Source organism: Eupeodes corollae, chromosome 2 (assembly GCF_945859685.1).
Source record: "Eupeodes corollae chromosome 2, idEupCoro1.1, whole genome shotgun sequence".
Classification (NCBI taxonomy): Eukaryota; Metazoa; Arthropoda; class Insecta; order Diptera; family Syrphidae; genus Eupeodes; species Eupeodes corollae.
The window spans coordinates 141,551,194-141,565,549 of NC_079148.1; the positions used below are offsets into that span (position 1 = coordinate 141,551,194).

The 14,356-nt window shown below is 33.6% G+C and overlaps 1 protein-coding gene across 2 annotated transcripts in view; it reads right to left on the reverse strand.

Moving 5' to 3' along the window:
* The window catches only part of LOC129944615 (CCN family member 4), a 178,409-nt gene that overhangs the window by 18,784 nt on the left and 145,269 nt on the right, over positions 1-14,356 (reverse strand). For both annotated transcript variants that reach the window (XM_056054162.1, XM_056054161.1), the window contains exons 4-8: positions 8,276-8,355; positions 7,455-7,599; positions 1,001-1,221; positions 561-713; positions 234-416 (exon numbers count right to left, since the gene is read on the reverse strand). In XM_056054162.1, the coding sequence (XP_055910137.1) occupies positions 234-416; positions 561-713; positions 1,001-1,221; positions 7,455-7,599; positions 8,276-8,355 (782 nt within the window). The remainder of the gene's footprint in view (positions 1-233; positions 417-560; positions 714-1,000; positions 1,222-7,454; positions 7,600-8,275; positions 8,356-14,356) is intronic.

Sequence of the window (14,356 nt, forward strand, 5' to 3'; positions counted from 1 at the left end):
ATTATTTCAGAATCCTGCGGAAGTACCCACTCTATAGCAATTCCCTTTTCCCAATGTCATCATATACGTACACACATACACACACATAGGAAGCAGAATTTTGTTACTATACTTTTTGCACTTACATCGGGTCATCACATCAGTGAAAATGTCAGTAACAAAGTAAGGTCCTTGAGAATAAGGAAAGGAAAAAAAAGACCCCCAAAAGAAAATCAAACAAAAAGGATACTTACATTCGTCCTGCATTCACATTTGAGGATCCACTGAACCGCAATGAATTTATTTTCAATTTGAATTTGCCGAGACTGCAGCATTTCCTGATCGATTGGCTCCAGTGATTCACTATCCCAAAGATCCTGTCCACTTTCGGCAAAACTAAAAGGGTCACCCGCTTTAAGTGGACATAAGACTTCAACCTTGATATGAAAAGAAAAACACACACAAATGAAAAAAAGTTTAAAAAAAACTCACAAAATCAATCTAACTGCCTCAAAGGACATTCGAAAGGATACATATATGATATTTTGTTAGAAAGGTAGGTTCATAAAGGAGGTACTCACTTGTATTGTAGTTGACACAGAAGGCACACAACATTTGTTTGAATGATGACATCGTCCGCATGTCTTTGGGCGATACAATTTCCTTGAGACACATGGTCCCAGGCGGATTCTCGCAGGACCTAATCTTTGCATACTTCGGCACTCGTGTCCTTTCTAAAAAAAAAAACAAAGCAAATATAACAAAATTGAAGGATGAAAACAAATAGAATTTTAAATTGATTTAGTTTTTCTTTTCTTTTTCCACTCTCAGTCTCAGCTTTTGTATATTTTTTCGTATTGAATTTACATTTTTATTGGCATAATAAAAAATATCCTTTTTGAAAAAAGAAAGGATCTATTCTCTTTATAAACTATATTTTTATATCTGTATAGTTTATACATCCTATCGAGTTGAGATTGTATAGGTAAAGTGATATAAAATAAGATTTGTTTTTTCTTACCCTTATTCTATGCTCGTGCGTCGTTGCCAATGCAGCAAGACTACTATCGACTAAATTACTAAATTTATTGTCATCACATTTGCGGTTCTCGCAGAGGCGGATATTGCTCAACTTGTGGCATCCGGCTGTTGTGCTAGTCACTCGAGTTGATATACCAATGCCGCAGGACTCTGAGCATGGTGTCCATGGACTTGATGATGTGTTGTGGCATGTTGCGGTGACTATACGTTAGAAGGAAGGTACATAAAACGGAAAAAATGCTTCATTAATTAATTGTAAGAAAGAGGACACATAAAAAGGGAAATTGTAAATATTTGTAGTAAAAAGGATATCAATTTCGTTAAAGCTTAAAGTTAATTATAAAAAGGATGTAGGTCTATTAAGATACTTTAATATGTTTATTTAAAAATACAAAATTGTGGTTTAAAGCTAATGACGCAAAAGGGATTAACATTAACGTAACAATTTTCTAAATATTTAAGAATTTACTAGCGATTCCAAAATTGCTAAGCTTTTGTTTTGCTAACTAGTGAATTGCTGATTCGCTGATTTTATTAGTAAATAGGCGTTCAACCACATCTAAGCAAACTTAAACGGACCTATTAATTATAATCCCAACCAAAGACTAGACTATTCAATCTCTTCTCCTAAAATAAATTGACAGACGTCAAATAGATTTAGTGAATTGTTAAATTTAAAGTAACCATTACGTAATTTGAATTTTTGGAAAATGTTCAAATATAGTTAAACTTATTCCGCCTTTACTTTTTACTATATTGTTTAAAATTTTACGTTAAATTGATTTTATTCAAACATTTTGTTGGCTTTTCAAACGAGAATGAACGTAGCAACAGGTAAGTTACCTGTCAAATGATCGTCTTAAGCATCTGTGGATTTTCGCATATTTTGGGTTCTATTTCTATTTGCACACAGCGACGAATTGAATTACCCTTTTCTCCATATTTTCCTCAGCCATGATCTTTCCCACAAAAACAAAACAAGATTGGTATAATTTTGAGGTTATTTTGCACTCTAACAATTTATTCGTTGTAGTATGGATGGTATGTGGAACGCGGATAGAGTTTGACAGTTCGTAGCAACCACACTGCAATTCGTTACTACCAAATTGTTTTTACAAAGTTTTTTAGTTTTAAAGAACAAAATACAAATTTTATTATCTTAACATTATTGCCAATTGGTTTCTTATAATTTAAATGTGTTTTTGTTTGAAATTGACTTTCTTTCGTCCATTCGTTCATTCGTTGTAGGCAGAGTTTTTCAGTGATGAATTAACTCCAAGTTAAACCCAGAGCAAGTTAATGTTGAATTTGGAGTTAACTCACGGACAAGTTTAACAGCCGGAGTTTGATTTTAACCTCACGAATGGTATGATAATTTGGTATCACTGAAAATGTATCGATTCAATTGTCAAAAAAACAATCGAAATCGTTAGATTTTGACATTTTGATTGACAGCTACCAACCGTTGTTTTTAATTTCATTTGTTGTTATGTTTTTTATTTTTTAACATTAATAAACGAAATTGAAACTTTTTCTCCAAATCAGTTATAATGATCTGATAAATCTTTTTCTTCTAAAAGGGATAAAATTTAAATTTTGTATAAATCCCCATCGCACAAATAAGAGCCCAAATATATCAAAAAACTATTCATTATTCCCAAAAAGAAACTTCTCAATTGTATCTGTCAAAAACCAGAGTTAATTCACCAAATTTGAGGGGTTAACTCAAAGTTAACTACAGGACTTTAAAAGACTAAAAAACAAGTTGTAGGAGTAAATTCGTGAACAATTTTTCTGTTAAAACTTTTACACTTCACTCTTGGAAAGTCTCTACGTTTTGTGCAAGCACGGTTTATAGACTAAATTAACGCAGCTAAAATTAATGCTCGTGGTATTGGCCTTCTAATAATTCATCAAGTGATACAAAGTATCCCAGATTTTTCCGATATCCATTCATGTCGAGAAGATCTTGATCGAGCATAGGGTAACACGGCTATCCAGATAGTGTAAGATTTCTGGATATTCAAATTATTTGAATAATCAACATACTCGTAGTTAAGGAGATTCATCTGGATACTATCAAATAAAGTTGATCCATTAATGCACTTTTATGCATACCATGATGACATTAAACATCAAATTGAGTATAGATCCGACAATTATCGGATGATTGGAATCCCAAATACGGATAGCTGAACAGTTCGGATCTTCATTGACTTATTCATTTATTTACTTATTTAATCTATGAGCTACAGGCTTAACAGATGAAAATAGAATAAATACTGTATATACAAAAAATAAATAATTTACAATTTATGACTAAATTCTTAAAAATAGATAATACAAATCATTTTTTTTAATCGGGGCATAAATACAAATTAACGATAGAAGGTTAGGGCACTTTATATGGTAACATAAAATATCTCGCACAAATATTATATCATGAATAGTTCTTCGAGATTTGAGAGATTTCAGACGCAGAAGATTAGGTCGAGCTTATGAATCTGGACACAAATTCTAGCGCGTTTTATAAAACACATATTTTGTGAAACGATTCTGAACTTTCTCACTTCTATCCCAAAATGTTTGATGGCAAAGATTCCATATGACATCAGCATACTCATGTAATCTAACTAATGAGTTATAGAGATGTAAGCGTATAGGGATCCGAAAAGTCCGTTGAGTTTCTTTTACTGAAACCACTCAAAGAACTGGCTTTAGCGACAACAGCATCCATGTGCGGAACAAATGTAAACTTGGAATCAAATGAGACACCCAAATCCTTTACTGTAGCAGTTCTCTGGAGAGGGATACGATCAAAAGAATATGCAAACTCATAAGTTGAGAGGTTCCTAGAGAGAGGGATAGCGAAGCATTTCTTGATATTAAGTTTAAGACAAACACAAGTTTGATAAATGATCGAGGTATATTTGGAAATTAAAGCAATCATAAATGGAATATACTATTACAAATAATTTAAGATCATCAGCATATATGAGACAATGGTTGGACTTTATATGTTTTTGCAAATATTATCGATAAAGATGATAAATAAAAGTGGGCCAAGATGACTGCCCTGGGGAACTCCTGAGGTAAATTTAATAGATCTTGAGGTTTGATTGTCAAGTTTTACTTGTTGTACCCTAACAGTTAAAAAGATGAAATCCACTGAAGGAGATTAGAGTAAAACCCAAAGTTATGAAGCTTACGAAGCAGTATGTTGTGGCATACAGAACCAAATGCCTTACTAAAATCAGTCTACTTGTTTTTGGTTTTCTATACAATTAATAACCAAAGAGAAAAAACATGTGAGATTAGCGACAGTTGATGTACCCGATATAAACCCATGCTGGTCATCACTTACATGTTCTTTTACGAAAAATTCCAGTTTGGTCTTTCCTAAACTTTCGAGCAATTTAGGAATTGTGGAAAGCTTACAAATGGCTCTGTAATTTTCAACATTATTTTTCGAACTTAATAATTGGGATCAGAGAAGAAGATTTCCATTCGTCCACAAATATTCCGGACGATAAAGAAAAGAGCAGGAATGCCATCGACACCAGGAATGTGATTGGGTTTAAGGCTCTGAAGACCATTTAATATATCAGATAATTCTAAGTGTACAATTGCCTTCTTCGTAAGCTTCCAAATATTTGAATATTAACTTAAAAATTCTTGATTTTAAAGGAGCCTTAAATAAACCCGCTTATAGACATGTTTCCAATAGAAGGGAATTAGTGTTAGGTGATTAACCAAAAAAAAAGTTGCTATGAGTTTTAAAAGGCAGTAAAGTTGTTCAAACATTTGATTAAGTAGATAAACCTTTTCGGAACTTAGCGTGTTTTTTCCCTAGAACTAATAATGCATTTCTTTTTTAACACTGACAGCGTTATGGAAAAATATATTTGTTATTTTTAAAGGAAAATCACTACAAAATCCGAAAAACTTTACCTATTTAAAATGCATAACGACGGCGTAAAGATAAACTTAAAAATCTCATATTCACTTAAGAGTATTATAGAAAAACAACATTTTAATACCAATTCCTGAACTTTCAGAAAACCTCTGATCTTCAAGACATTTATTCCAAGGGAAATTTTATTCTCATCCTTCGTTCAAAGCATTCGAAAAATTACACGAATCAGTGTAAGGAATTTTGTCGGTTACATTGATCGTCTGGATTAATCAAAAGGAAAGCCTCCATTTTAAATTTCAATAGTTCCAGATTTGAGAAAAAGCTTAACAATAGACCTTATATGATAGCATGATGGCTTAGGCCTTTGAACCAAAAGTTGTTTTTCAGGGGCAGTGCCTCTTGCGAGGAATTGACTTATTCTCCAAGAGCAGTTCTTGGCATGAAAAGTGCTTTCTCAAATTAGCCGTTTGGATTCGGCTTAAGCCTGTTAGTCCCCTCCATTATTGATAACACTACTCCCGCACATTAATGGTTGAGAGTTGTAAGATACTAGGCCCTAGTTCTCAACGCCACATAATTTCATACTAACAAAATTATTTATTTTACCCAGAAATTTCACTTTTATTAACTTCCCATAGGAAGTTATTGTAATGGGTCCGATCAAATTGAAAATTTCGACATTTCTCGACGTTTCAAGGTCCCTAGAGTCGAAATTAAAGATTTTTAGAAAGATGTCTGGGCGTGCGTGTGTACGTACGTTTGTACGTCCGTACGTCCGCGACGTTTTTTTCGTCGTCCATAGCTCAAGAACCAGAAGAGATATCGACTTCAAATAAATTTTGTTATACAGATAATAAGGCAGAAATATGCACAAAGGGCTCTCAAGAAAATTGCGTGGGTGTTTTTTTTTACCATAGCAGTTTAAAAAAAAGGTAAAAATCTGAAAAAAACATTACTCAAAGTTCGTAAAAATTGAATATCGATTCAAATATCTTTTCAAAAACTTGAAAGTTAGGCTTCAAGCTTATTTTATCTCATAAGAAATATTGTTTTCAACATTTGGTAAAATTTTTAAAAAATCGAATTGACAGTTTTTTTACAAAAAATAAAACTCTAAAAAAAACAATACTAAACCTTCGTAAAAATTTACTTTCGACTCAAATAGCTTTTCAAAACTTAAAAATATTGGCTTGGAACTTATTTTATTTCACAGAAAATATTTTTTTCGATATTCAGTAATTTTTATATAAAAATCAAACAGTCCGTTTTTTCATAAAAAATTACGCAAATTTGGTAAAAATTGATACGAGTACATATAGACAGACTTTTAAGGAAGACTAATCGATAGACGGGATGGGAAGTTATCAGTGTGGGTCGCATCCCAGCCTCTTTTTAATTTTTACTTTTACAAAATCGTGTTCAATGAATCACATTTTAATTCGGAACAAAATGCCTTTGAAAGCATTCCGTTTTCTATTTGTTCCAGCCATTCAGTTTTTTAATATTATATTCAATGATTGAAATTTGAATAATCGCTATAACCGACCTGTCGAAAAAATTCCAATGATAGGATTCAATGATGAAAACCAATGATAGCTTTAACTAAGCCCTAAGAAAATATTTTTGCATACAAATCAATTTTGTCCAAAAAACATGACTTTTCATAGGATTAAAGTTATTGAAGTGCTAAAGTTAAGGTCCTGGAATTGATTAGTATCAAGTGTAGTTACCTAAGTAACTATTTCCACTTCTTCTGGACATTCATCGTTCTAATAGACTTAAACTTACTTAAATTCCTAATAAAGGTTCCTATGTGACCCCTTAAATAAATTACGATTACCCTTCGTAACAATGTCTAAAAATATTTATCTATCAATTCCGGTCTTCTGCACAACAAAAACATATACCTACTCACAAAATTTAAATTTAACCTAAAACTCCAATTTACAAAATTACAATTTTGCTTCTTTCACCTAAAATTAAATCATAATTTTTTATGTGCACCATCATATCAGAAATAGAACATATCATACATAACCTATAGAAGACCAAAGGTACACCTTTAAAACATACCGCTTATACGAGTTCTCTGAACAAAATCTGTTGGATATTTCTTCCAGGAATTATTTAAATCTCATTCAACAAAATATGACGTTGAGGTTATGTTAATACTACACCAAAAGCTCTAACATGTATGTTTTAAATCATAAAATACAGACTGTGCTCGGTTGGTAGTGTTTCCAGGAATATTGCATCATGTTATCCTGGTCCAACAACCTCCCTCCTACTTTGCCCATCTCAGGATTTTAAAACCCACGTACCGTACAAGAGCTATAACATAGGTACAAGAGAAGCGCCATCTGGCGTATAAAAGCAGACCATTTTGCCAAGCGAGCATGCATTCAAAATTTCAGCACCCCCTTCCTATTCTTTTTGTAAGGACTCAGGATATTTTCTCTACCAGATACAAAACAGACGAAGAAGTTAAAAAATTGAAAAAAAAAATACTTTCTCTTACCATCAGCTGTTGGATTCTCGCAGAGCCACATTTTACAACAATGGCCAGGCACTTCGACAAGACGTGGTGATCTGCATGAAATTGTGTCCTCCGGCGCTGGCAGTTGCTCCTTTGGACATAGCGACGAGCAAGCATGTCGTCCATTCTGTAAAAAATAAACACCCTCAAATAGATAGAAAGGAATATGAAAGCAACAAATATTATACAGTAAAAAGGAACAAAATAAGGAACAAAAGGATGCAATAAAAAGGACATTTCTATAGTTTCCTAGAAAACTGATGGCACAAGCATCATCGTGCTCTCAATGAGAAATAGAAAATATGGAGGAATTCAAGTCCTGTGAATATGGAGATGGAGACAGACGTTGTTTTCTATATAGGGTGTATCTTTAGGGGATCCACAAGGCATAACACATCACAGGAAAAGGAGGATAAAATTCAAAATGTTAAGTCAATTCATTGTTGCATCAGGACTCGGGGCGGGCGACATCAGGCATCAGACATCAAGGAGGGAGAGGATTGTTATTTGAGGACTTGGAAGAGGAATGATTCCTTCACGCGGAAGAGAACAATTTCGGAGGATATCACATGACTTGCCATATGCAGGAAAGGATCTCTTCTCTAGCTCTTCTCCTGGTATCTCGTCTGAATCTGATAGAGCAATATGGAAAAGTTTAAGATGGAGTTAGGAGTAGTGGGAGTAGTGATGTATAAGGATGACTTTAGTTAGTATGAGAATATAAAACAAAAAATATATAAGGATTCAGGATGACTCTCGCGCTGACTTTGTCCATTGTGTGGAATTGGGTGCATAAATCTTACCTCGCAGACACATTGTGTTTTACAATCCAATTTGAATGTCTGTCCATGTGAATAGGTGATGCTTCCAACTGTGCAGTTCGCTATTATTTTTTTTTTTGTTGTTTTAGTTGTTGAAGATAGTTCCAGAGTAACCAAGCCGGAAAGGTGAACCAATGAAAAGAAAGGAAAAAAATACAGGATTTTAAAAGTTAGCTAAGGTAAAGGTACCAATGAGAGTAATGTTTCACAATAATATGTAAATTATTGTGAATAAATTTTCATATTGCTTTGTTTTTTATCTCTAAAAGATTTGGATTGAGGACACGATAATTTAGCTGTAAATTGGCTTTAAACCACAGGTTGACATGTAATTGAATAATGGTTTTGCCTTAAGTTGGATATACTGGGAATAGTTACGAGCAACATAGAGATTGATGCTAGTGTAGATAGGAAAATTGTGGTTTTTCACTTTTGTTATGGCCAGTTGAGAGTTTATCCTTGTGAATCCTTAAATAGTGTTCACAAGAATGGATCAATGATAGTAAACAACTTCAAACTTGTTGTTTCACAAAATTAGAGAATTTTAAAGACTTAAATTTTAGCATCTAAGGGATTTTATATTACTTTCAAAGTGATTTAAAAAACAATTGTTTAAGGAATAAAGAGAATTTTTCTAAATGGTGACTAAGATGTAATGGTAAATTGGCATTAAATGTAAATAAAACATTATCCTACTTATCACCTCGACTTTGATGAGACACTGTAAGTTTTCTGACAATATTTTCAGACCCGACAATTTCTGAAATTATATAACAATTAGATTATATTTAAGATGTGTTACAGTGTTGTTAGCATGTCTTAAACATTTTCACAATTTTAAGCCAGAAGTTGGCTGACAATTTGGTATCAAATAAATAATTGTTGCCAACGAATTAATAGAGATGATGTGATTTTCTCTTAACCGCGTAAGCATCTTCTCGCTAAGAGACTTAACGATGTTTACCCCAGATATAGGAAAACAGAATTTAAAAAAATAATTAAAAGGTTGAAAAGCTTCTTCGGTAATTTAAAGAATGGTCACAGAACATGAAGAGATTTGTCCACCCAACGGATCCGTTTATTACACCAAATATTTGTTCTCTAGAGAAGACACTATGTTAAAAAAGAGCCTTTGAATTTCTTTAGTATCAGACAAAGAGCTATGAAATGGTAAATATCGTCACACTCATGTCGATCTAACCTATGCGGAATATAATTCAAGTACAATATTTCAACTCGGTATTAAGATCCTAACTCTATGTTTTTGTTTGAGAAGAAAGTTGGCCACATAATGTTGACCGCTACTTGAGCTTCTTTACTCTTACACTGAACATGATTATTGAAGCTACCGTTAGCAGACATGAAGACTAATAGATATTTGAATTCCTGTACTGTTTCAATAGGTTGGTTATTAAGGAATCACCTTTCTTCTCTCAACCTTCTACAACTCCGTGCCTCAAATACCATTATCTTTGTTTTCTCTGAGTTTATTTTAAGGTCCCAGATATTGCAGTACGTTTGGGCACTTATTGATTTGTAGCTGGAGAGAAGATGGGTTATCCGCTAGCATAACCAAGTCATCCGCGTAAAGAAGTACTTTTATAAGAATATCCGAAAAACAAACTCCACCGGGTAAATTATCTGAAATATCATCAATGTAGAGGGTAAACAAGATTAGGCTGAGGATACATCCTTGGGGAACACCTGCAGTTGTTTGAAACCAATTTGAAACCTCGGCCTCATCCCAAACTGTAGCATAAGTTTTCCATACAAATTTTAGTTGATATTAAGAAATTTTCTAGATATACCAAGTGAGGCCGTTTTGAAAATGAGAGCTTGTTGATTGACGGTATTAAAAACAGCTTTTAAGTAGCTAAAGCAAGCAAACATCTTCTTTTTCTTTGGTCAACCTTTGAAAAGCCCTCACGAAAACCAGCTTGACACATACTTAAGCGATTGTTTGATTCTACCGAATTGATAAGTCTTTTGTATAGGATTCTACCAAATACTTTTCTAATGGAATTTAATATTGAAATAACTCTGTAATGCTCAGGTAAGCAAGCATCACCTTTCTTAAAAATTGAAAATATAACAGCTTTATTAAAGCTCGTAAGAATGCAAACGGAATTGTAAAAGTTGTTGTAAAAAGAAAGAAGATATTGCTTTTATTCTAAAGATGAGTTTTTCAGAAATTCAACGGGAATGCCATCAAATCCTGTAGACTAATTGTTTTTCATGTTAAAAAGAGAAAGTTCCAGTTCAACAAGGACTATTACAAAATCACGCAAATTATCGACTGTGTCTGTGCAAGCGTAATAAAATGAGTCCAAGTCATCTTGACATGTCAATAAGGATCGGAAATGGGATGCCAGACCTTCAGCTTGTAATACACTTGAGAAGACATACGATTGATTCCACTCAACTCCCTTATCAAAAATTCTTTGAATCCTTACACCTTTCTAAGCTGGTTGCTAAATTAAGTGTGTAATTGAACTTTTAAGCCTCGCAGACCTGTTTGTATATTTTGTTATTTTCCAAATATGCAGACTTAAAATGGTCTAAATTAAATCTTCTAAATAATTTAAGGAAAGCGAAAGATTGGGACTACTTGTACGGTAAGCAGATTATTTAACAATTTTGCTTATACTTATCTTAGCTAAACATTTTAATCAAATTTGGAGTACATTGGTTTTCAATAAATTTTGAAAATAAAAAAAGGACACGTAAGGAAAAAATAACAATGTGTTTTTATTAATATTTGGAAAACAGGAACTATAAACCTGTGAGCAACATCTTTAAAAATACCATAAAATATTATATAAATCCCTACGCCAAATAAGCTTGCTATGCTCAATTCATAAGAGATGTGGATGTTTTTGTCAATGCTCTAAGCTTAAACACACATTGTTTTCTTTAAGCAGTATTAGTTGTTAATATTTAAGACCATCCTACAATTTTGTTCATATGGGCTTCGATTTTCAAATTTTAGTATTAAAGGCATTGCTTTTGAGAGACTCATAACTCAGGAAGTTTTCAACCAATTGCATTGAAATACATGTTGGAAAACATTTTTTTAACAATAATCCTAGAAATACAGAATTTGACCATTTTTAAGTGAGTATGTTTTCATCTTTCCAAAAATTCTACATAAATTTAAAAATGTTTGCATATACAATTTATTGGACCCCGAAAAAAAGGAATTATGATAGAAATACTGCACAACCATTGAAATAAATCGTCTGTCAAAAAATTTGTGTAAGAAGTGACGTATTCGTTTGACATTTCTATAATCTTGATTAAATTTGTAGTATTTATGAACAAAAAAATAATCAAAAAAAGTGTCTTCTTCTCGGCCTCCAGGCATAAAAATGCATTCATTTCTAAACTCTTTAACGTTGGGAGACTTCACGACTAAATTCACAGCAGAGCCGAAATTCTGTTATACGTATTAATAAACTTTCACTAGCTGGGATAGCGTAAAACGTTGCATTATTTTTAACCATAAATTGTGTTTTATTGGTAAGTGGCTAGCCAGGGTACTAACCAGTTAGATGTCCTAAAAAATTAATCGATCATCTCAATTGTCACTCAAGCCCATAGGTGCGTCATTAAGGAATGTTGGGTTTATACTTTGCACTATTAATTTTTTACTTGCAACATATAGGAACTCGAAGTTTTAATCATAGTAGAGAAGTCGAAAAAAGTGGGTCAGTCAATTCCGTCCTTCTGTCTGTCTGTCCGCGCCCGGACAGTCCAAATCATTGGATCGATTGAGTTCCAACTTGAAAGTAAACGTTTTAAGGGCGGTACAAATTGCTAAAAATCGAAGTTTCTCAAAAAAGAACCGATAGATTTTGATTAATTTGTCTATAATTTTTTTTTCTTAACATGGTTCCTTTCTTTCTAGCCACCCTGGAGCTTGCAAAAATAAGGAGGGGAATACGGTAGTAGAAACGCAGTCGATGCTAAAAATCTGGAGCGATCATTTCAACCAGCTGCTTAATGGCGTTGAAGTAAACGATTCCGCCAGCGAGCAGCCACGTCAAATCCATTTGGTTCACGATCTAGAGTTCCACCCGACCAGAGTGAGATCAAACTAGCCATCACCAGGCTGAAGTCGAACAAAGCGGTCGGTGATGACGGTCTGCAGGCGGAGTTTTTTAAGTACGCTGGAGCAGATCTGGTAAGGAGCATGCACCAGCTAGTAACTAAAATTTGGTCGTGAGAAAGCATGCCTGACAAGTTGAACCTAAGCACCATCTGCCCGATTCATAAAAAAGGCGACCGCCTTCTATGCGCCAAGAAAAGAGACATTAGCCTTTTAAACATCGCGTACAAGATCTTGTCCAGCGTATTATGTGAACGCCTGAAGCCATTTACTGACGAACTAATTTGCCCCTACCAGTGTGGCTTCAGGCCTTTAAAATCTACCATCGAACAAAAGTCCACTCTAGGCCAAATCCTGGAAAAGACCCAAGAAAAAAACATCGAAACACACCATCTTTTTATCGATTTTAGAGCAGCTTATGACAGTGTAGGTAGGATAGAACTATACCGTGCCATGTTAAGTTTTGGTATCCCTGCCAAACTGCTAGGACTTATCAGGATGACGCTGAAAAATGCTCGTTGCTGTGTCAAAATTGGAAGAGACTCGACTGAAACCTTCGAAACCACCAGAAGATTTCGTCAACGCGATGCGCTGTCATGTAGCTGCTTCAATATTGTTCTTGAAAGAGTGGTGCGCAACACCAACGCCAATTCAAGTGGCACCATCTTTCAAAAATCCACACAATATCTTAGATATGCAGATGACATCGACATAATGGGAAGAACCAAACGAGCAGTGACGGCTGCTTTCTCTAATGTCGAGTCTGAGGCGAAGAAAATGGGTCTTGACATTAACGAGGACAAAACGAAGTATCTACTGTCATCAAATAGAGTCGATTCACACCGTAGACTTGGTCAAAATGTGATAATTGACAGGTACAACTTCAAGGTGTTAAACGAATTTGTTTATATGGGCACTGCTGTTAATTCTGCAAAAGGTTCTGCGTACGATCTATGGCCCGGTTTGTGTCGACAGGCAAAGTGACATCTGGTGGAGAAAATTAATTCAGGAGTTATACGAGCTGTACAGAAACTTGCCACTGGTCAAAAAACTGCGTATACAACGCTTACATAAAATTAGTCTTTTAATAAAATAATAATAAATCAATACTCTTGCATTCCTGTTTTATATTTTAATGATTTAAGATGAGAATTTGTTTCACATCCAAAGATTTCTTTGAATTTCAAGTGAGTAAATAGTCAGTGGCATAGTGAATTTAGTTCCCTGAGAATAATTTCCCTGAACTTAATAAGGCAACTTTCATAACACAAAATATTTTCAAAGTTTCTAATTAGCACTAACTGCAATTTAGAATTTTAAAGTTCTGTAGCCTTCGTGGCAATATTTTGTTAATATTTTTATCATGTTAGTATCTTGCTAGCTATTTTTTGCACCAATAAAACACGGCTATAGAATTAATTTGTCTGAATTTAACTTTGACAGTTGCTTATATTGCAAATCGTGCAGATTTTTCATTACAAACAATTTTTACGTATTAAAAACAAGAATCTCACAAAATCACTTATAAGACTTTTTTACTGTAGTACAAACAAGTACGAAGTGTCTTACAAAATGTTATTATATTATTTAATCTTTCCATAAACAAAATTCTTACCTCCTCAAACAGTTTACCCAAATATATGTAAAATGTCTGTGTTTTACATATTAATATGTATAGTTATGTAAGATTATATATTTTCTATAACATTAAAGTTTAACCATCTTTGGCTTGACTCATGCGGAGTTACAGGCAGGGATAAAACTTTCTTCAACGCAAACAGTTTTTTTCTTTTTTGTTGTTCGTTGTTGTTCTCTCCTTAAGGCAATATCCTTTCAATGGAAAGCTCAAGATTCACATTCTTTTCGTCCTGAATTATTTTTTTCTTCTTTTGTTTTCTTTTCTTATTTTCTCTTCTAGATATTGACAAAAAGGTAATTTCCGGATTGTTAAGACA